The sequence below is a fragment of the Ctenocephalides felis genome, unplaced genomic scaffold (genome assembly GCF_003426905.1).
Source record: "Ctenocephalides felis isolate EL2017-DRISC unplaced genomic scaffold, ASM342690v1 CF-g0.4_SCAFFOLD_00845, whole genome shotgun sequence".
Lineage (NCBI taxonomy): Eukaryota > Metazoa > Arthropoda > Insecta > Siphonaptera > Pulicidae > Ctenocephalides > Ctenocephalides felis.
The window spans coordinates 66,977,169-67,001,480 of record NW_020536999.1 but is presented as its reverse complement, the minus strand read 5'-3'; the positions used below and the strand labels follow the sequence as shown (position 1 = coordinate 67,001,480).

The 24,312-nt window shown below is 28.7% G+C and overlaps 1 protein-coding gene across 1 annotated transcript; it reads right to left on the bottom strand.

The window, feature by feature from the left end:
• Positions 1–1,558: 1,558 nt before the first annotated feature.
• On the bottom strand, positions 1,559–23,436 carry LOC113363334. The gene is made up of 7 exons (XM_026605828.1): positions 23,323–23,436; positions 10,312–10,459; positions 10,144–10,243; positions 7,609–7,800; positions 5,665–5,824; positions 5,431–5,577; positions 1,559–1,809 (listed from the first exon to the last, which is right to left on the bottom strand). The coding sequence occupies exons 1-7, from the start codon at positions 23,325–23,327 to the stop codon at positions 1,722–1,724; spliced, it is 840 nt and encodes a 279-aa protein (XP_026461613.1). The 5' UTR covers positions 23,328–23,436; the 3' UTR covers positions 1,559–1,721.
• Between the last annotated feature and the right edge of the window lie 876 nt (positions 23,437–24,312).

Here is a 24,312-nt window from a genome sequence, read left to right as displayed (position 1 = left end):
TGTGTGTGTGAACAGATTTTTTGCCGTAAATCGACGTTTTCTCAAAAACGACTAGACCGATTACAAAAATTTAAAAGCCATTCAATATATGTCGATGAGGACTAGCGTTTCTCAGTTTTGTGCGACGACTGGCCGAGCCGTTTCTTTGTAAATCGCAGAAAAATGAAAATTATTCGCCCCGTTTTAGCCCGCAATTCTGAATAGATCTTGAAAATCCGAAAACCGTTCGAAATTAGGCTTTGGTAAAGATCGAAAAAAAAATTTTCGACGATATTTATGATTTTTTTTTCATACTAAAATCATACTAAAGATCATACTAAAATATTATGGCCCTACGACATATCGTTTAATTTCAATAATTCGTCGAAATTTGCAAAAATTAGTATCGTTTTTTGGCATTTGTCAAAATTAGATCTTTCATCGATGTTTGCTCAGAAACGCCTGGACCGATTTCAGAAATTTGAAAGCCATTTGATGTATCTCATGAGGACCATCTTTTGTCAGTTTTGTGCGATGATCTACCGAGCAGTTTTTTTTGTAATTTGGAAAAAAGTGTTAAACTTTCCGTCCGCATTTAAGCTTATACCACCGAATCGATTTTAAAAAATCAAAAGCTGTTCGAAAGATATTAGTTGGGAATGATACCTATTAGTTTTAAGCGAAAATCTACCGAGCCGTCTTCTTGTAATTAGCTGTTGAGAAAAAAAAATCTATTCTAATGGAGCTGTTTTTGGCGATATATATCATGGTCTTATAGAACTTACTGAAATATTAGGGCCTTGCGACAAGAATTTTAATTTTCAAAATTCATGAAAGGTTAAGAAAATGAGTGGTTCTTTCACGTTTGTTAAAATTAAAATAAAACGATTTACTTGGTATAACGATAGAGTACTTGGCCTTAATGAACATACTAAATCATTAAGTCGATTATTTACACATATCGGAAAGTTCATGTAACTTGCCTCAAGGCAAAATACCAACTAGTTAGTTATACTTTTTATGATAATTTTATAGTGACGTTGTTATTGCAATACAAAAAATTGTACATAAAATTATTAAAGACATTTGTTAGTAGAAAAAATTGAGTTTTGTTCTAATTTTTTTTGTATTCTAGCAAAATGTTTATTGAATAATAAATAAAAGAGAATAAATAAAATTATAAAAGCTCAGTTGCCGCTACCGGTAGCTGACATTGTCTAGAAGGAAATCTGAAAAGGCGCCCAACGTATTAATAGAAGCTACTGAATAAGTTTCCCAAAAACAATTTTAAGAAGAAGATTATAATCAAAAAGACAAATATTTGAATATAACAAATATTTGATAAAACATATTTAATATATTTGATGCTTTTACATTACATTCATATCTTATCTTCAATTAATATAATTGACATCGTTGACAAGATTTATAATGGCATGTTTTTATACTAAAATACAATTTGGCTTATATAATACTATTAATAACAATTTGATTATAACAAGGCATTACTGTGGATATATTTTTCAAAATCTTACATATTATTTTCTAATGTCAATCAATGAACTTAAAATTTGCGTCATTATAATCAAATTATTACTTGACTTTACATATATTATTTATATTATTTTATTATAAAACTTACAATGCTCCTTATATTAATATTAGATGAACACTCGAAGACTTTTCAGTTGCAATTCATGTTTTAAAAATTGGGTATCGTATTTGGTAATATAGTTAACGTATTATATCAAAAAGAGATCATTGTCGACCCATTGCCAAGTTTTTTCTTTGGTTTCGTCTCTGATGTATCTTACACATTTTTTAATATTTCTGAAAAATAATATAAATATATTAAAAATATTCTTCATTGGTTGTGATTTCAAGTTGTGCATGCATAATTGTGGAAAAACACACATGAATTTAATTTTATATATTTACCTCTTACATATTATATTTCTTTTACTTAAAGCAATTAAATTTTAATGTTTAAAAGAAGATAATTCATTTTATAATTAAACATATTAAAGGAAAAAAAACTAACAGTTTAATGATACTGAATAAAAATTAGAACCAATTAAGCATACATTTAATTTTTATAAATTATTAATAAACTAGCTGTAAGTGGAATTCTGTCTTAAGGCAATTAAGGCATCGTTCATTTTTTTTTTGAAATCAAAATTTTTTTGAAAAGAAAAATGTTTTCTTCATTTTGACATATTTTGGAAATTCTGAATTTTTTTTCAAAGCAATCGTACTGCTTTAACTGCATAAAGACGCAATATCAAAGCGCGTAAGCGCCGCATCGCCCTCTAACGCGTAAAAATTGGTACGGAACCCATGGGAATGTAAACAAAATTTATACTTATTGTTAAAATCTGTATAAAATATCTGATGATTTGATGTGCATATGTCTAATGATCATTTTTGACCGCCAAATGGCTCATTTTTTTACTTTTTTCGCCATATCTCCAGAGTCGTTGGACCTGCCTTTCCAAAAATTTGAACATTTCTTCATTTAGTTTAGATCATTAGAAAATTTGATAAATAATTCATCTTATCAATACAAATAAAATGTTTTTTGAATTATTCAAATCGGACGCTCCGTTCTCTTAAAAACTGAGTTACCGTTTTCGGCACTTTTTGTCCCGTATCTTCGGAACGGCTAGACCTGCCTTTGGCAAAAACTAATCAACACGTCAACTTATCAATACGAATCGAATGTTTTTTAAATTATTCAAATCGGTTGATTCGTGTGCCCGAAATCGTCGTCGAAAATTTGTACCCGCACATACATACACACACGCATATACATACACACACGCACATGCCAAAATGTTCAGAAACCTTTGAAACGTAAAGATATATAAAAATTTTCATTTTCGATTTTTTTGAGATTACTATAACTTGCCCTACGGGAAGTTAATAAATTTTAATTTTAATAAACTATTTCTCTTCTGATCTTCTGATCATTTGTTACCATATAAAATTTTAAACTATAACTAAAATTGTTTCTTTTCAATATAAGTTTGTGGGAGATTGGCAGGTCGCGTCAATTTTAGTAAGCGAGACAAAAATAATAATTGACATGGGTTATTTGTTGGATCATTTGTTTTGAACTATGCAAAGTTTTGGTTCAGATAAATTTATGAAATTTATCACGGCATAAATGAATAAATATTTTATAATCGGAAAAGTGTTTGATTTCCGATAGTGGTGACCCCGACGTGATAGGTTTATGATCAGTATATATTACAAATTCTCTTCCCTCTACCATATGTCTAAAAAATTTACAGCGTCGTAAATTCAAACTGTCTACCCTGATCTGATGTAACTCTTAAGGGAGCTCCGAATCTTGCAACTACAGTAGCAAGAGCATTCTTTTCTAACTGGATAGCAAGATTCGGAGCTCCCTTAAGAGTTACATCAGATCAGGGTAGACAGTTTGAATCGTGTTTATTTGAGCAGCTCAACCGATTAATGGGAACTACACATTTCAGGACAACTGCTGATCACCCGGCTTCTAATGGTATGGTTGAAAGATTTCATAGACAATTAAAAGCCGCGATAAGATGTCATAATACTGGGCGTTGGACGGAGATATTACCGACGGTTATGCTTGGTATTCGATCAGCATGGAAAGAAGATCTTCAAGCGACTGTCGCTGAGATGTTATATGGCGAGACTTTAAGATTACCGGGTGCCATGCTGGTACCAACCCAAAAAACCAGTCATAGTGAGACCGATTTTGTAAAAAATCTTAGGAAGCAGATGAAAATGGTTAGGCCTGTGACTGGCACAAGGCATGGTGTAAAACCAACCTTTAGGTTCAAGGAGATAGAAAAGGCTAAATATGTATTCCTTCGAAATGATGGACCAAAAAGACCTCTGCAGAACCCTTATGAAGGCCCATTTGAAGTTTTATCACGATCTTCGAAAACTTTCAAATTGATGATACGTGGTAAAAATGTCACCGTTTCAGTAGATCGGATTAAACCCGCCTACGAAATAGCGGTGAAAACAAATGATTGAGATGTTTACAATCACCCACGAATGGTTCCTCCGTGACAACGTCACTTGGAGGGGGAATATGTGGGAGATTGGCAGGTCGCGTCAATTTTAGTAAGCGAGACAAAAATAATAATTGACATGGGTTATTTGTTGGATCATTTGTTTTGAACTATGCAAAGTTTTGGTTCAGATAAATTTATGAAATTTATCACGGCATAAATGAATAAATATTTTATAATCGGAAAAGTGTTTGATTTCCGATAGTGGTGACCCCGACGTGATAGGTTTATGATCAGTATATATTACAAATTCTCTTCCCTCTACCATATGTCTAAAAAATTTTACAGCGTCGTAAATTCAAACTGTCTACCCTGATCTGATGTAACTCTTAAGGGAGCTCCGAATCTTGCAACTACAGTAGCAAGAGCATTCTTTTCTAACTGGATAGCAAGATTCGGAGCTCCCTTAAGAGTTACATCAGATCAGGGTAGACAGTTTGAATCGTGTTTATTTGAGCAGCTCAACCGATTAATGGGAACTACACATTTCAGGACAACTGCTGATCACCCGGCTTCTAATGGTATGGTTGAAAGATTTCATAGACAATTAAAAGCCGCGATAAGATGTCATAATACTGGGCGTTGGACGGAGATATTACCGACGGTTATGCTTGGTATTCGATCAGCATGGAAAGAAGATCTTCAAGCGACTGTCGCTGAGATGTTATATGGCGAGACTTTAAGATTACCGGGTGCCATGCTGGTACCAACCCAAAAAACCAGTCATAGTGAGACCGATTTTGTAAAAAATCTTAGGAAGCAGATGAAAATGGTTAGGCCTGTGACTGGCACAAGGCATGGAGTAAAACCAACCTTTAGGTTCAAGGAGATAGAAAAGGCTAAATATGTATTCCTTCGAAATGATGGACCAAAAAGACCTCTGCAGAACCCTTATGAAGGCCCATTTGAAGTTTTATCACGATCTTCGAAAACTTTCAAATTGATGATACGTGGTAAAAATGTCACCGTTTCAGTAGATCGGATTAAACCCGCCTACGAAATAGCGGTGAAAACAAATGATTGAGATGTTTACAATCACCCACGAATGGTTCCTCCGTGACAACGTCACTTGGAGGGGGAATATGTGGGAGATTGGCAGGTCGCGTCAATTTTAGTAAGCGAGACAAAAATAATAATTGACATGGGTTATTTGTTGGATCATTTGTTTTGAACTATGCAAAGTTTTGGTTCAGATAAATTTATGAAATTTATCACGGCATAAATGAATAAATATTTTATAATCGGAAAAGTGTTTGATTTCCGATGAGTTAAAGTGAATTGTTTATATTTGTGCTTGTGTTTCATTCTAGTACATATTTCATGAATCTTTAAATTAGTTGCATGAATCATGATTTTTCATTATTAAATATTTATTATTACACACCTTCTCTCACAATCGACAATTGGATGATCATAGGTGAAACATTGTGGGCCTAAAACTGTGAAATAAGTGAAAGCGACTTTTTTAGAAATAATACTGTTGGCATCTTGTAAGCATTTGTAGAACTTTTGATCGCAATCACAATGAGATCTAAAAAATACAAAATAGGTATTACATATAGCAGTTAACAATAACTAAATTAAGTTGTGACTAAAATAACGATTTTTTTTATCCAACCTAGTAAATAATCCACCATTGATGAGACCATGTTTTTCTTCTCCTGCGAGGATATTATCTTGGCAGAAATCGTGTTCTCTGCAACAAGCATCGGTGTCTTTGAATCTGCCCAAATCTTCATTAGAACGTGCTTTATCGCCTCCACCACACCAAAGAGTTCCTGCAATTAAAAAACCCTTAATAACTATGAAACGACTTAATGAATATAACCAAATTTTCAAATAAGGCATTCAAATAAATTTATGTAATGATATTTCAATAGGATTAATGAATGACAATGTTATATTAGAAAGTTACTCAAAAACCTTCTAATTATAATTCTGATGTTTCAGTTCCTGTATAGATAAATAGTTGGAAACACTATTAGCGCAAAGCAAGCTGAAGTATTTAAGAAACTATTACTCTGTAATGTTAATTAAATGAAAGTTATAGAATAAATTTTTTTATATCGATTTTAATTTTATCGTGAAGTTTGCGCCCTAATTTGATTTAAGGTATATCTAAATACCTCTGTATTTAGTAGGATTGTATTATTTTTAATCAAAATGAAAATGATAAGAAAAGGAATCAAATATAAAACTAGTGGGGTGCATGGCCTCGTGCTTCAAGGCAAATTGCTAGAACTTCCCGTACCGCAATTAAAAATATTGGTACGAAATCCAAAAAAAATTACACCAAATGTGTACACATTATTAAAATCTCTATAAAATTTCTGATAATTTGATGTACATATGTCCAATAACCACTTTTGACCGCCAAATGACATTTTTTTAACTTATTTTTATTGAGAGTCCAAAACCGCCGGACCTGCCTTCTCAAAAAAATAATCAGTTCTTCATCTTGTCAAATCAAGTAAAATGTTTTTTGAATCATTAAAATCGGACCTCCGTTCTCTTAAAAACTAAGTTACCGTTTTTGCCGCATTTTGCCTCGTATAACTAATTAGCACGTCTCCTTATCAATACGAATCGAATGTTTTTTTGAATTATTCAAATCGCTTTATCCGCGTTCCCGAAATCGTCGACGAAAATTTGTATCCGCACACACACACATGCATCCATGTTTTTTTTCTAAGGTATGCCAAAATATTCAGAAACCTTTGAAACGTAAAGATATATACAAATTTTCATTTTCGATTTTTTTGTGATTACTATAACTTACCCTAAGGGAAGTTGAAAATGAATTACAGGTTTATTTTAAAAATTAATTGCGATAATCAAAAGCAAATAAGATTTATTTCATCGGTCAATTGTATCGTCTACTGAATCTTATGAGCATCTTAATAACTATCAAAAATCGAGAAAACTAATTTATTACCTTATCTTTTTTAATTCCTATGAATAAGTAAATGTATATTTCCGACAAAAGCTTATGAAAATAATACAAAAGTTTATGAAATGTATTATGCTATAAATTAATCATTTATATAAATAAATAAAAAATAAATGAAAAAACATTTTAGCATCACAAATCATGATAATCAACTTTGTCTTTTTTCTTTAAATCATTATTGCTTTTTTTTAAGTACATTACTGACTACAAATTTCATATATAAGCAATTTTTACTCAAATACTTTATTTATTCAAAATGTGTATTTATTTCTTTTACCTATGGTTAGACATTCTATATACTTGTAAGCTTGTAACACATCAATTTTTGCACAAGACGCTACTTTATGACTTTGGACATGACATCCCGTATAATACGCCTTTTAGCTACTTAACGCGTTTCTGGTTTGATTTCTGGAAAATCGTTTTAACGAGGTTATTTTATAATTTTCTTAGAAGCTTAGATAAAAACCAGAATATTTTGAGTTGATAAATTCGCCATTAATGTAACGTAAAGTCTCTGAAACAACTTTTATTTGCGTAATATGATTTTAACAAAAAGTAAAATTAATTAGCAGAATAAAAATACTAGCAATATTTCAATTTAAAACGTACCTGGAAAGATGGCTTGAACTTGATCTTTGAAGCTTTTGTTAGCAGGCGCTTGTTGTAAAAATTCAGCTTCCATATCAAGTGCTCGTTCTGACTCTTTTCTGTTCAAGAAACTACCTCCAATATTCATGACTTGTGTTACTCCTTTTTCGACACCTTTTTGAACACCCTTCAACACTTTACGGCCAAAATTGCCTATAAAATATTTACATATGTATTATGTATTTTTTTGCCTTTATTTAAGCCCAAGTTGATACCATAGCCCACCAGTCAGTAATTTTCTATTATGCTAGTTATATGGACATTAGCAATAATATATATTTGAATTTCAATTGAAGTGTTTTTTATGCTTTATAATTTACATTTAAATACACTGTGAAGTTACTATACAAAGAATAGATTAAGCCAATTTTCTAAATGATTTTAGTTTAATTCATTCAGTTTTTAATCCAAAGCAAATAGGATAAATTGATCAATTGATATACAAATATACAAAAACCAAACCAAACCAAGTGCATTCAAAAAATCACAACAAAAAAATATTGTTTTTGAAGTAAAACTTCTTTAGGCGCGACTAGAGTGTAAACCCGTACAAATGCAACGGAAGTCCGTTATGCCCGAACTGTTCGTCATTCGCTCACGATAAGATTATTTTGATACGGGTCGATTGTGATTAGCGGTTGTGTATGTGAATAGAGATCTTTCGTTGTATGCGTACCGGCATCAACGTTGTATGCGTACCGATATCAACAAGAAAATCGGCATAGATAAATAAATATTTTAAAGTTACATCGTAATACAAATCTTGATTTAATGAAAAATGTCTGAATCAGAAGAATATTTTACCCTGTTCCTTGAAAATAATAAAACAAATAAACATTTGAACGTAAGTTTATTGATTAGAAATTATTTTTATATTATACGTAGTTTCTATAAATCTTTGAAGTTATTGAAATGAAAAATATTTTTTAGGCAAGACAGATATTAAAGCTGTTCAAAGAATGATATTATATCACCAGCGAAGAAGTAAAACAAATACAAGCAATCAATGAATGTATGTTAATTTTAATTACATGAAGTTCTTCAAACACAATTACATGATGAGTGAAGTTGCGAAAACAATATTTGTTTAGGCGTTGTTTAACACAATCCACTGTGTGAACGAATAAGATGCAATTACTTCTTTTCTCTAACGAATTACAATGACAAACCGATCATGTCATATTTGAAGTATGAACTTAATTACATTATTGTTTTCAAATATTATACATATTTTTAATGCTATTATAAATATATAATTTATAATGTATTTGTATAATGGTTGACACTATTTGTAATGTATGTGTATAATGGTTGGGACTAATAAATGTGTTCATCACGAGTGTTACCATATTACTAACAAACATTATTCAAAATTGATATATGATGTATATATTTTTACTTAAATGCCATCTAGTACAGTTGCAAATAAGTTTTACTTCAATCGCGTGTGAACCTTACGCGCACTCTTTTGTTGTTTGTACGTAGCCTGAAATGCATCAATTATTTCAATTTTCATCAAAATATTAGTAAAGTGATTAAATTAAAAATCATAAGCTGCATAGAACAATAATCGTGTTTTATTACTTTATTATAAAATGATTAAAAAGCGATACTTGATTCCAAAGCAGATAATTTTTTTGCCACAACCATGTTTTTATAAAAGTTTCCGTACCGAAATGATGAAAATTATCTCGTATATGCGTAAAAAATTTTCGTGCCGACCTGCCTGAAATAGTTATAAATACTTGTTATTCAGGAAAAACAGAAGTAGAAAATATATTAATTAGTTTTGCAATATTATTTTAAAGAATTTCATTAGAATAGGTTTTTGATTTAGATAAAGAAAGAAACAAGAGTTCCAAGAATTAGACAAAGAAAAGATATGAAATTATGTTTGTTGAATGTGAATATGCAAAAATATGGTACTTCAAATTTTGCGTTCAAGTTTAATATTACGTTTAGTGATAATTACAATAAAAGTAAATTTATGTATTTTCTTGTAAAGCTAAAAAACAACAAGCCCCGTAAGTTTATACCCAATATGGTATTAAAGTTGAATTAAATTATGTAAACGAGGTAAAAAAGTTTTGCGTGTTCACATTCATGAAGATAAATTTTATGATAAAATTCTGAAGATGGTTCAAAGATATTTTGAAATAAGTTTTCTACGTTTTTTTTAAAACATCTGACCGAAAAATGTTCTATGTCATTATGACCTAAGCAAAAAATAGGATAAAATGTAAAACAAATTTACAAATTTTTCTAAGAACATTTTTTAGCATATTTGAAAGCTGTGCCATAAATTTATACAATTCTATATTATTTTACTAATTACAACTTGCCAATTACTAAAACGCATTTGGTTTTTATTTATAGGATTGAAATTATTGTTTTTTATCCTAGATGTGAGTGTATGCAATAATACTGTGCAAACTATAATTGATAATATTAATAACTCAGTGAAATAATAGCGAAATGATACATGTTTTATTTTACCTATACCACCATTTTCCTCGTTGTCTTGCAAAGGTTCATTCCTTGACAATGTCGCTTGAACTCTATGTGGCAGAACTGACTTAATACTGGAAATTCCACTCTAAAAATGATGAAAGATGAGTAATTTATTAAGTTGATTAATATTCATTTATTCATAAAAATATTTACACGAGTTTCGTTTTCTACGCGATTACTAGACCCAATTCCGACGGATGAGCCGATGTCTTCCATCCACTGCCCAATTAATGGTAGGAAAAAACCATTAACACTGACTAGGGAAGTCGCGCAAAGTATTGCCAAAACGATCGTATAGTTCCTGAAACAAACGTATGAATATTTATTAATTTATACAATTATATATTTAAATTTCATATTTTTAATTTGAAAACCTGAATTTAATTCAAATCGGACCGTTTTAAAATATCTATATGAATACCAAAGCAATTTGTACCAAAAAATTTAACCAATAGTTGGCATATTCGTCCTTTACAAGACTGGTTCTTCACAAATTATAAAAGGACTATATTCACACTCCAATAAAAATATAAATATTATATTAAATATTCTGATTTAAATGACAATATTTATTTTTCTATTTGAAGACAATATTTATTAGCCGATCATAAAAAATGTTGCATCAATATTTAACTTCCCGAAGTAGAAGTTATGTTTTCTCGACATTTCAAGCCATTCTGAATTGAATGAGACCAAATTTGGAAAATGTGTGTGTATGTATGTGAATAGATTTTTTGCCGTAAATCGACGTTTTCTCATAAACGGCTGGACCGATTTCAAAATTTTAAAAGCCATTCGATGTATCTCTATGAGGACTATCGTTTGCGCTACGATCGGCCGAACCGTTTCTTTGTAATTTGGAAAAAAAGTGTTAAACTTTTCGTCCACATTTAAGCTTATACTACCGAATCGATTTAAAAAAAATAAAAAACTGTTCGAAAGATATTAGTTGGCAATGATACTGATTAGTTTTAGGTGAAAATCTACCGAGCCGTTTTCTTGTAATTAACTGTTGAAAAAAAATTTAAGAATTTTTTTGGCGATATATATCATGGTCTTATAGAATTACTGAAATATTACGGCCTTACGACAAGTAGTTTATTTTAAAAAAATCATCAAAGTTTGAGAAAATGAGTAGTTTTTTGACGTTTGTTAAAGTTAAAATTAGACGATTTACTTGGTATAACAATAGAGTGTTCGTTCGTTTTCAATTATGTGTAATAAATCCACTAGGAATATTTTTAATCGCTCATAAATTCATTTATTTATTATTGATTAAGTCGATTATTTACACATATCGGGAAGTTTATGTAACTTGCCTCAATGCAAAAGACCAATACCAACTAGTTATATTTCAATTTAAGGACAATATTGGAGAAGGCCATTTACAAATAATATTGCCTCAATATCGACTAACGTTGGCCTGATCGATTAGTTGACATCATCACAGAATCGCCTGAATTTGTGCAATATAGGTAATCACTGAGATTGATTTCTACATGGGTCTATATAAATATTTAATTTATGATATTTATGAATTTATACTATTATACATTGAATAATTTCATATTTGATTTGAAACCTGATTTTAAATTAAATCTGACATGTTTAAAGAATATTCATTTATGTGTACCAAAAATTTTAACTTATGCCAAATACCAATAGTTGGTATATTCGTCCTTTATAGGATCGGTTTTCATAATTAACCAGCTTAAGATTATAATTTATCACAATCCAACAAATAAATTTTATATTGAATATTATGATATGATTTTTTTTTAAATTTTTATCACTTATTTTCTTAATATTATAAGGATATTTTAGTGAGCAACCCAGCGGTTAAACACCTTACTTTTTGTGTGTAACAATTTAATAAAATGTAGTCTACCATCTGAAGGCAAGTCCATGGTGTCGGAGCACTACAAATCAATGATACTCTTTTTTATCATTTCTATTACCATTTTATTACCATTATATAAACTTTTATGCATTTTTCTCCCAAACTTCTGCTTCCATGCTTCCTGGTTCCAGCAACCCAGCGGTCAACCACCCTTCTTTTTGTGTGTAGACAATATAATAAAAAATTGTAGTGTGCCGTCTGAAGGCAGTTTCATGGTGTCGTAGCAGTACAAACCAATGATATCCTTGTTTATCATTTCTATTTCCATTTTGTTACAATGTTTTATACACGTTTATGCATTTTCCTTTTCAAACTTCAGCTTCCATGCTACCTGGTTCAGTGCTTCAGCTTTCTGTTCCCTGTATTTTTTTTGCCTAAGTTTTGTCTAATCATTTGCATTCTTCTTCTGCTCAATCTTTTTAGTCTGTCAACCTTAAAGCCTTCTTCTGCCTCCTTATCTTCAACAACAAAGGAGGCAGACTTTTTGCAGGATGGGTCCTATCCAGTTTCCTTTCCTTTTAATGAAGTTTTCAGTAGAGTTCTTTCTTCAATCACCCTTCTCAGTACTTTTTCAATTGATATCTTATTTGTTCACTTTATCTTCTTCATTCGCTTCCAGCACCACATTTCAAAACTCTTTCGATAGTTTTTTGTTGGCCATTCTTAGAGTCCAAGTGTCAGATCCGTACAGAGTAATGCTTTAGACACAACAGTATATTAGCCTCTTTCGCAGTTAGAGACTCAGTTTGCTTTCCATTTGCTTTTTCTAATGGCGTTTGTTGGCTTCTATTTGTTGCAGCAATGCCCACAAAAGACCATTTTCACTTGAGATCATATTAAACCTTATGTTAGAATCTGATCACGCTGCTTGCTATCAAGCTTGAAATATTAAGATGTGAACAACATTTTTGTATAAATACTTAATCTGTTAGCTGAACTTAACAGATGGCATTTAACTAGAGATAAAATGACATTTACTAGCGAAATGTTTGAATTTTATAATATTTACTAGCAAACCCGACGAACTCCGTTTCGCCACCAGATGGGCGAGAAAGATGAAGTAATTTTTTGTTTGTTTTATATTTGAAAAGGAAAAATTTGATTTTATTATACAACAGTAATGAATTTATTTCGATTACAAAATGAAGTGTTTTTTAGTTGAACTTCTCTAAGTAAATGAAAGTGAATCCGCAAATTATCCGTTTCATTGAAGTGCTCTTTGGTAAATCACATTCTTCTAAATAATTTATTTGAAATTTATCCCGCAAACACTAAGCGATTGGCCTTGAGACTTGTTATTACAAACGCAAGGCAAACTGGAAATAGCAATCGTTTGAAGTCAAACAGAAGACCAGTCGGAATCAATGGTATGTCACCAAATCGCCAGCAATTTTTTATTGAATGGTGAAATTCAGTACGTGTACATCATTATTCTTTGCGGCAAGAATTGCTCGTTGACTAATGTCATTACACGTATTTTTAATTACGGTGCGTGAAGTTCCAGCAATTTGCATTAAAGCACGATGCCATGCACCACTAATTTTCTTAGCTATAAACCTTGCGGAGCTCGAGACCTTTCCAACGAATGAAAAATTGTTGAAATCGGTTCGTGCGTTCTGGGGTTATTTCGTCAGGAAGGAAAACCCGACTTATTTTTATATATATAGAAGATGACATATGTTTGATTAATGTTTTTCTATTAGACTTGCTAGATATATTATTATTACCTTTATTATATCTCATTTTTAACGTTCGTACATATTTATTCTATATTCTCTCGTATAAACGAATTTTCCTACTGCTTGATATCACGTAGAATTAGCATAAAATTTGAATCTGAATGCTTGTGGTGCTGGTGTGGTTGCTAAGACAAGAATCTTAGCGTTTGCGCTACGTACTAGAAATTTAATATAATTTTTTTAATTAAAATATAAATATATATTATTATTATTTGAATTACAAAAATCTCTGATATATTACTTCTTTAAGTTATTTCCCATTTCCGATATTGATGCATATCACATTAATTTTATTTTGTCACTTGCTATAACATTTATGTTTTTGTCCCAGTTGTATATATTACGTTATCGATGCATATTTAAGAATTTTTTCTGAGTCTCCGAATGCGCAACACCTGAATATATATTTAGTGAGAGGTCACTGTTTCAAGGTTGTGGTCATTGGACCAAACAATATGGATTATGAACAATTGTATTATTATTGATATTGTCAATTAAGAAAACTTGAATCTAACATTGGTAACTGGAACCCGTCGTGGTGTAATGTATAAAAACTAGTCCTAGGTTCGTTACCAAGCCAGATATCAAGCAGTATCACATCAAATTTCTACTTGAGGTTATTGATCTCAAACATAATCTGAAGTAAAATTTGCCTTTTGTGGGCGATGATGCATCACATACAAGCTAATACTATCAAATACACTTGTCTAATATCAGCAAAAACAAGTAAAGCTAAGAATTTATTAACCATAATATTTGAAATTATAGGGAAAAAGATGTGTAGCCAGCCATCATCTTGATTTTTACGACGTCGCTATCGAAAGATAAATGGCAATGTTTGAAAATTCATAACAAAAGTATTTTCTTTCGTTGTTAGTTTTTTTGGTTGTGGTGAGCACTGTTGTTTAGTTTACAACACCTTAATAGAACAATTTAGATATACATTATTTAATTGTTTTATAAAAAGTATTGTTATGTTTAAGTTACATTCAACTGTTTTTTATATACCGTCTATAAAAACTTAGACGTGGGTGAAGTAGGAGTAAACAATGAAACAAGGTAAATAAGAAGGTAAATTAAGTCAATAAAAGTAATTTTACCAATTTTTAATTCTAATGGTTGTTTGTGACAAAATGGCAGATCAAAGTTATAAAAAAGCACTTAAATTAATAAGCTTTAAAAAGAACTTTCAATTTCTTGATATGCAGTGTTCTATGTTTATATATTTGTATTTTGTTAGAGAGAGTATTTTGATTTGTAAAGGTTGTCGTTGTTGAACCAAAACAGTAACAAGTTTGCACTGAATTTCTGCATATATATATATATATATATATATATATATATATATATATATATATATATATATATTTATAACACTTTTGCAAAGAAATTTATAATGAAAAGTTAAAAAAAATGTTGATAAACAGTTCCAAATTTTAGTATTTTATATTATACTTTAATATGTATTTTATTAACTTTCCGTAGGGCAAGTTATTGTAGTCGTCCAAAAATCGAAATTGAAAATTTTTACTTTTGCTCACGTTTTGAAGGTTTCTGAACATTTTGGCATACCTCACTGTCAGAATAAATGGATGTGTGTGTGTGTGTGTGTGTGATAAAATTTTTCGTCCGCGTTTTCGGGCGCACGGATCAACCGATTTGAATGGTTAAAAAAACACTCGATTCCTATTCATAGGAAAATGTGCTGATTAGTTTTTGGCAAAAGCAGGTCCAGCGGTTTCGAAGATACAGAGCTAAATGTGCAAATAATTGCAGTTTTTAAGAGAACTAAGATTCCGATTTGAATGATTCAAAGAACTTTCTGCCTGTTTTAACAAAATAATTGTTTTTGGAAAAAAAATGTTTCAATTTTTTTTTCAATTTTTTTTTTGTATATCGAAAATAAATCAATTCATTAATTTCAATAATTAATTGTAATTCTGACTTAAGCTAATATACTTTAAACAAATAATTTCAACTTTGCAATTCAGTTTATATTACAGTATTTATAATGATCTTCATGAAAACATTTAATATTCTTCGAACATTTCGTTACGGCACGGGAAGTTCCAGCAATTTGCTTAGAGGCACGATGCCATACACACCACTAGAGGCAGGTACTTTTTTTCGTTTTTTGCTTAAAAACCATTTCGGATTTGTAGAAAAAAAGAAGAATATTTTTTTTAAAGAAGTAATCGTAGTTTATATACATATTACTCGTGCTGTAAATCAGAATTATACATATTTATTCAATATTATTCAGCAATTACGATTTTTTTTTATTATCATATTTTTAACAGCAATCAGAACCTTACGTCCTATGAGCTGTTGGGCTGAAACTTCTCCTCACTTCGTATTTTTAGACAGTAACCCAATGGTTGATTCATCCATATTTGATGATTTTTGTTATTAGAATTAATCTAATAGGCCTGACTTTTTATTTGTGCAGCAATGCCAAGCAAAGGCTATTTTCACTTGGAAACATATTGCTATCTATATTTCCAAGTGAAAATCGTTGTCATTGCTGTCTGACAACAGGCTGCTCGAAGTGGGTATCGAACCCGGGACCTCTAAAACAGATCCTGTCGCTCTTAACCGCTTACCTACGGGCGAGCCCTAATATAAAAGCTAATTATAAATGCTAAGTAGACATTAAAGTACTAAGACAGATTATTTCATTTTCTAATCGATGACTAATTAAAAAGATATATCAAGAAATAAACCAAATAAGGGGAACGTCAATGTCAATCTAATTTAAGTTGTTACAATTTTTACTTGCTGAAACTCCAGAATTGATTGCTCCCCAAAATGAGATATTTAACAACTAACGAGAAAATCGTATAATCAAACATTTTGTGCTAAATGTACGAGCTCTCCTTGTATTTTAATATGTTTCTCATGTAGCAGTATATAAAAAATTTCACTGAAATCCATTCCTTACGTATGTCTTTAGAAAATGCTTAAGTTGAATTTTGTAAAGGTGAAACTAGCACTTGCATTCATGATTGAGAATGTCAATTATTTTGTAATAACTTCTTACAATATAACTAAAATATGATCAAATAGGCGCTAATTAAATGAACACTAAATTCTCAAATAAATATAGTATGTACATGTGAAAATGTTTTTGGTCAAGTTGTTTTAATTAATTAAGTATTATTAAATATCTGTATATATTTTCTTGCATCTGAGCAGCTAATTCGAATATTAATAGATCACATCGCATGTAGTCGTAACTCATTTACCATGAAGGTAAACTATTCATATAATAATAATTAAGCCTTTGTTTTATTGAAATAATATGATTTAATTGTATAAAAACTCTTGCTCAACAGATGATTGTGTTTCTTAGTTTTGCTTCTTGCAAATTAGTTCTCTATTCACTTTCAAAATAATTAACAATTAGGCTTCAAAACATAGTAGCCAGTTTCATTCGTTTTAAAGCCCTAATATCAAGCAATAGTTATATTAGTATTTACTAAATAAATTCGAGTGAAAATAGCTTATCACGAAAAGCAATTTTTCTTTAAGATAATATTTGATATATATAACCTCAAGTGTAAATTTAATATCATACTGCTTGATATCGAAACGTCCGAGGTTGTCATCGCACCTGGATAGTTTGTCCCACGTTTTTAGCCATTATGGACTCAAAATGTATATGTTATTAGAATATAAGAGTTTCTAAAAGAATTTATAGTTTCTGACAAAATTTTCATTACATACTATATAGCAAATTTTCAAAAAACTACTATAGCGTGACTACTATACCGTGACTGATTATATTTTAGTATTTTGAACAAGAGACAATTAGTGTTTTGAACAACCAAAATCAGCCTTAGTGTTTGTAAAATAATAAAGTATCATTAGTCTAATCATTATGGTCTGAAATATTAAAGATATATTCATTATTTTCTAAATTTGGTAAACAATTAATTAAACTTTTTTAGAAATAGTTCCCAGTATCACTAAATTTTTAATAGAAGTCGACCTCGATTAAACACTCTGTCCATAAAAAAGATGCATGGCTGTATATGTTTATCAGAATTGGGGTTTCAGTGGCTAACAACTTGTATAACTATAACATATATAAAGTGTGGTAAATAAAATAAAGTTTGACCTCGGATAAATATTACATCTCAAAAAAAGTTTTAAATATTTTGGTATACTGTAATATCAGAAATAACAAAAGAGTATTAATATTAGTTAAGTGCATTATATGTACTATGCAACATTTCTACTTTTGTTGATCATAAAACAGATTTAATGCATAAGCATCTTTGTAATATTCGACCTTGGATCTAAGATAAATACGGAAGTTGAAGAGGGAAATGATTTTGTATCACTTAAAATATCAAACAAATGTAAACGCTAAATAAAAAAGTACACAAGCAAAAACTATACATCTAATCAGATTAGTAAAGATATTATGGGAAGTTGCCTTACGCAAATATTTGATTTTGCAATATATTTCACAAATGAATAAAATAAAATTGAACGATTGTTTTACAATATAATAGTGAGTTTGTTATAAATAATAACATTATTAACTAGTTGTGTATGGCATCGTGCTTTAAGGCAAATTGCTGGAACTTCCCGTGCCGTAACGAAATGTTCGAGGAATATTAAATGTTTTCAAATAGATTATTATAAATAAATACTGTAACATTGTCTAACATTTATAGAAGTTATATAAACTGAATTGTAAAGTTAAAGTTATTTATTTAAAGTATACAAGCGATCTTTAGAACTTTAGCCACAATTAAAATTAAAATCTAAATTATTTTCGATGCTCAAAAAAATTAAAAAAAAATTGAAATGAAATTTTTTCCCCAAAAGCAATTATTTTGTCAAAACCAGCAGAATGTTTAGAATCATCCAAATCGGATGCTTAGTTCTTTCAAAAACTGCAATTTTTGCACAATTAGCTCATTACAAATTGAATGTTTTTTTGATAATTCAAATCGGATACTCCGCTCTCTCAAAACCTCAATTTCTATTTTCTGCACTCTTTGCTCCGTATCTCCGTAACGGCTGGACCTGTCTATGCCTAAAACTAATTAGCACATCTTCCTATCAATAGGAATCGAATGTTTTTTGAATCATTCAATCGTTTCACGAAAAATTGTATCCTTACATACATACATACACACACACATCCATTTTTTCTGAGATATGCCAAAATGTTCAAAAGCCTTCAAAACGTGAAGAAATGTAAAAATTTCGATTTTTGGACGATTACAATAACTTACCCTGCGGGAAGTTAAAAAAGTATATCATTTTTTATTTGTTATGATTCTGAAAGTATTATCAGAATGATTGAAGTATCCAACAATTCAGAAATGTAAAATGGTTTTGATGTGAAGATATAGATTTCGTCCAGCAATTAAACAAAAGTATACATACACAATGTATATTATTGTTTTATTTCAAGTATATATGTAAATATACTCAAGCAAGATTTTTATCACGTCTTTCGAGTTTTTAAATCATTATACAACTTTGATATTACCTTTGTTTTAATTATTGTTCCCGAAGGTTCACTAGTTTCAAGTATGATCATATCTTACTGTTGATAGCTTCATGTCCACAATCTAAATATTTTGTACAATGACAACAATGAATGTCCAATGCAAAACGGTTATTTCCATATTATTTATTTACTCTTACTAATAATTATTTGCTTAATTATAGTCTAGACATTGCTATTTGATCTTATGATTTTCGGCAATAAAAAATTATTGACATTGATATGCGGATTTAAATCATAACGCTTAAGTAATCATTTGCTTTCAAGCAGGTGTTTGTTGTTTTTGTAGCAACTTTTTGTATTTGTTTAATGATCAACATGTTTAATTCATTATTCTTTGATAATATCTTTATGCGTTTATTTTTGTTTAAAAACAATAAAAGTATGTACACACTGGTAATATCCACGGAAAATAATTTCAGTGAGCACTTTGAAATAAAAATTTTATACTAAATGACTAATTCGGGAGTATTCCTGTATTCTATTTACAGCCACTCTGATTAATTAAAAATTTTAAAGTTTCAAATTAATTGGTAAAAACTTTAGGGATGCTTTCAAGACAAATTTGTTGAATGCTGATAAAAAAATAAGAAAACTACCACACTAAACAATCTCACTAATTGACATATTACAAATCCGAATATGAAAAATATAAAACATTTTTATGGTCTTGTTTTTTAGAATATTAATTGATAGTCCAAAATCTATTTAGTAATTCTAATTAGTTAATTGATTAAAGCAGATTTATTGAGCAGAGATAGGATATTGTTGATATATAATAGCATTTTGTGTAAATGTGATGTGATGAATAATTATGAATTTAAACTTATTTATATTATTCATATACAGGGCCCTTTAAATATTTTTTTGCAAATGTTATAAAATTTCTGTTTTTTTATTTCAAAGTAGAATCTTCCAGTTAATAATGGAAAATAATTTTATTCAAATATGTATTTAGTTTCAATATTCAAAAGTCATCACAAAATTCTGTATAACAATTTACTATCTTTGCTCAAATAATTTCTGAAAAGAATATAAGATTTAAAATTTTCAATTAATATTCTATAAAAAAGCATTATAGAATCAAATGTATACGCTGAATGCTAGTGCAAAGGTAAAAAACAAACAATATAAAATTTAAGAAAAAAATAATATAAACTTTAAAAATCAAAAAAAAAAAAAATTACAAAAAGTTTACACACTCAAATTTTGCAATTAAAGTACAATTGTACTATTTTGATTTATATCGTAAAATATAAGCACAAAGGTGTGCTTTCCAATTAATTAGATTTTTTTAATACTTATATATAAGCAAATTATAAAAAAAGTCGTTTTATACTAAGTTATAATTTCATATGAAGTATTCTTAATTCAGCATATGATCATTTAAAATAAATAATATAAAAAATCAAATTTAATAAGTTAAATTAACTTAAAAAAAATATTAGTAATTATCAATAATTAATTGAAAATTCTAAATTTACTCGTAATATAACATGCTGCTGTAAAAAGTAGTGACTTTTTAGAAAATGAATTTGGTTGTCATATATAATTTCATTATTTTTATCAATTTATTTGAATTTTACAAATATCAAATGAATTCAATCGCTTGCAATTTAGAAATTCAATTGTAATTTATGCAAGTTTGTAGCAATAAATTGTGTTTGCATCAATTTACAACACGAACTAATGGAAAGGTCACTAGCTGTCCATATAAACTCATGAATATCTATCTATATATAAATATAATAATAAAAATCCAAAACTCAACTGATGAATGAATTATGCAAATTCAATTGCATAATTCACTAATCTATGCGTTTTGGAAATTTTTACTATATTGCCTCCGTATTAATTAGAGCACAATCTAGCAAACATATTACTTTAAACAAATCTGTTGTTTATTACTAACGGATTTCTAAATTTTGAAATATAATTAATTTCTGCGGAATTTTTTAGTGCGTAATTCTGCATTAATAAATAAAATGCAATTGAGAATAAAATAAAAAAATAAAATTGACATAGAAATTATTTTATAAAAAAGTAGTAAAACACTTCATTTATGTCCCTATATAAAAACTAATTTAATTTGTAATTTATTTACTGTAATGTCGTTGCATATATATTGTGTTCTGGACAGGACAGTTTTTAAATTTTAATGTTTAGTATAGAGGTCTCAAAAAGTAAAAAATTTTAAAACTGCTGGTTAATTCAAAATTGCTGCAACAAATCACAATTTTTTTTTTAAAGGTTTTGAATACAAACTATACTATAGAAATGATAATAACGACAACAAAACAATTTATATTGGGGCATACACGAGTAATATGCTAATTATATATAATATTTACTTATGATTAATAAATTTTTTTGAATTAATTTAAAATTGAAATCAATCCTTATATATATACGAGTATATATATATATATATATATATATATATATATAAATATAATTATCATAAAAAATTTATTATTTTAAAGTATGTAATGTAAAGTATAAAGAATTTTTATATCAACAGTGCATATCAAACTAAAGGTAAATTGATCAGTAAAATTAATTAGAAGTTACTTGCTCAAATGCAAGTTGAGTAATAAATATTTAAAATTACCAATAATTTTAAATTTTTATATGAATCAGACGAAAATAATTAAAAGTTTCTTGCTCAGATGCAAAATAAATAATAAGTATTTAAAATTAACCATCAGTTTAAATTTTAAATAAATTTGAAAAAAATATTTAAAAGTTATATTTGCTCAACTGTGATAATAAATATTGAAAATTAACAATAGTTTTAAATATTATATAATTTAGAAAAAATAAAGTTGTGCAAATTGAATAAAAATGAATAATTTCACGTCTTATTGTTAGTTACACTAAACGAAACAAAAATTTATGGTATTTAAATGAAAAAAGTATTAAATTCCAATATTAAAATAAAATTAAAAACGTTTCGGAATCATAACGAATGTATGTAATAGTTCAGCAATTAATTTGTTTGTAAATAAATTTGATGGTATTTAGATGAGAAAACTGTTAAATTCCGACTTAAAATAATATAATAAATATTGCTGATAAATAATAAATGTTTGTAATCAACTAACAAATCTGGTCCGTCACTAAAATTAATAATGTAGCTTTAGTAATTAATTTATTTGCTAATGAATTTTGTGGTATTTAGATGGGAAAACTGTTAAATTCCGACATTAAAATAATATAATAAATAATTCTGATAAATAACGAAGGTTTGTAATCATCTAACAAATCCGATCTATCACTAAAATTAATAATGTAGCCTTAGTAATTAATTTTATTTTTATTTATTTTGTGGTATTTATATGGGAAATGTATTAAATTCCGATATTAATATAAAATAATAAATGTTTCTAAATTATAACAAATGCGTGTAATTATTTAAGATATCGTTCTATCACTGAAACTAGTAATGTAAATTCAGTAATTAATTTATTTGTTAATAAATTTTATGGAATTTAGATGGGATAAGTTATTAAAGTAAGATAATAGATGTTTTTGAATTTTAAAAAATGTTTATAATCATTTAACGTATCCTTCCTTCTACTATTTAAACGTTATTTGAAATTTATATTAAACTTAAATAATTTACTTTAGTATTAACTCAGTTTCAAATAATTTATTTATTAACAACTTTCATGGTATTTATATGGGAAAAGTGTTAAATTTCGATATTAGAATAAGATTATAAATGTTTCTTAATCATAACAAATGCATGTATTCTTTTAAGAAATCCGTCCCACCACTTAAACTAAAAATATATTTAATAATTAATTTATCAAGCAATTTGACAATAAACTATGCCAAAAAAAAGCATATTTGATTTGCAGTTCGTTGGTTGATTAGGCTTTACCTTGGCACTATTGCGATTGCATTTTCACTATTTTTAATGGAATCTAAGATTAAGTATATTTATAACTCATATAACATTATTTAAATTAATATTATTAGTTAGTACTCACTTCATAATGTAAGTTTCTTCGATCAGTTCAACTGCACAAATCAATTTGATTCACCTCACAATTAAACGTGTGCGTCCAAAGTAAAGACCGTTACCAAACTGACACCTTCTCGGCACCGACTAATCGTGGTATCTGTTGAAACTCGAAAACATAAATGTTTCGATCGACCATCTACCGATCATTTTATAATTTATATCTTGTTATTGATTTTTCTGCTTAATACGCCCATTAACATAAAACAAACGCCGATTATTAGCATAACGACAGTTAATTTGCACTGTCAGTTTACTGATAAAAAAGACACATGATAATTAAATAAATATTTGGTTTTCCTTATTTAAAATAATGTGATGAATGATAATTATATTGCTGTTGATAATCCAGAAATATATATTAGTAATATATATTTTTACTCATATATCTTTTTGCATCATTTCGCTTTGCGTTTTTTAACTTCCCGTACGGTAAGTTATGTTGGTAATCATCCAAAAATCGAAAATGAAAACTTCTGCATATCTTTCCATTTCAGAGGTTTCTAAACATTTTTGTATGTAGTATGTATGTAATGTATGAGTGAATGTATGAATAAAATTTTTCGTTGACATTTCCGGAAACACCGCTCAACCGATTTGAATTATTCAAAGAGCATTCGATTCCTTTTAATGAGGAGATGTGTTGATTAGTTTTTGGGAAAATGGGTGCAGAAAATGGAAATTAAGTTTGTAAGCATCCGATTTGAAAGATTTCAAAATTGTTCAAAATTCCCAAAAAAATCTTTTTTCTGATCTTTCAAAAATATTAAATTACGGTACGGAAAGTTCCAGCAAATTACCTTAGGCCAGGATGATTTTTTCAAAGTTTTAATTTTTACTGGGCGTAGTTAGATTTTTCAAATTGCGTTGATTTGAATTCGAATATTTCATTTGTTTTTGGTATAAATGATTTGATTACCCAACACAACCAAAAACTCTCTAACAAAAGTCTACTATT

Coding starts and splice junctions, on each gene's coding strand:
- LOC113363334 (XM_026605828.1), bottom strand. Junction 5,825..7,608: donor AGTTCAAGCCATCTTTCCAG/GTACGTTTTAAA, acceptor TTTTAATTGCAG/GAACTCTTTGGTGTGGTGGA. Junction 5,578..5,664: donor AATGGTGGATTATTTACTAG/GTTGGATAAAAA, acceptor TGTATTTTTTAG/ATCTCATTGTGATTGCGATC.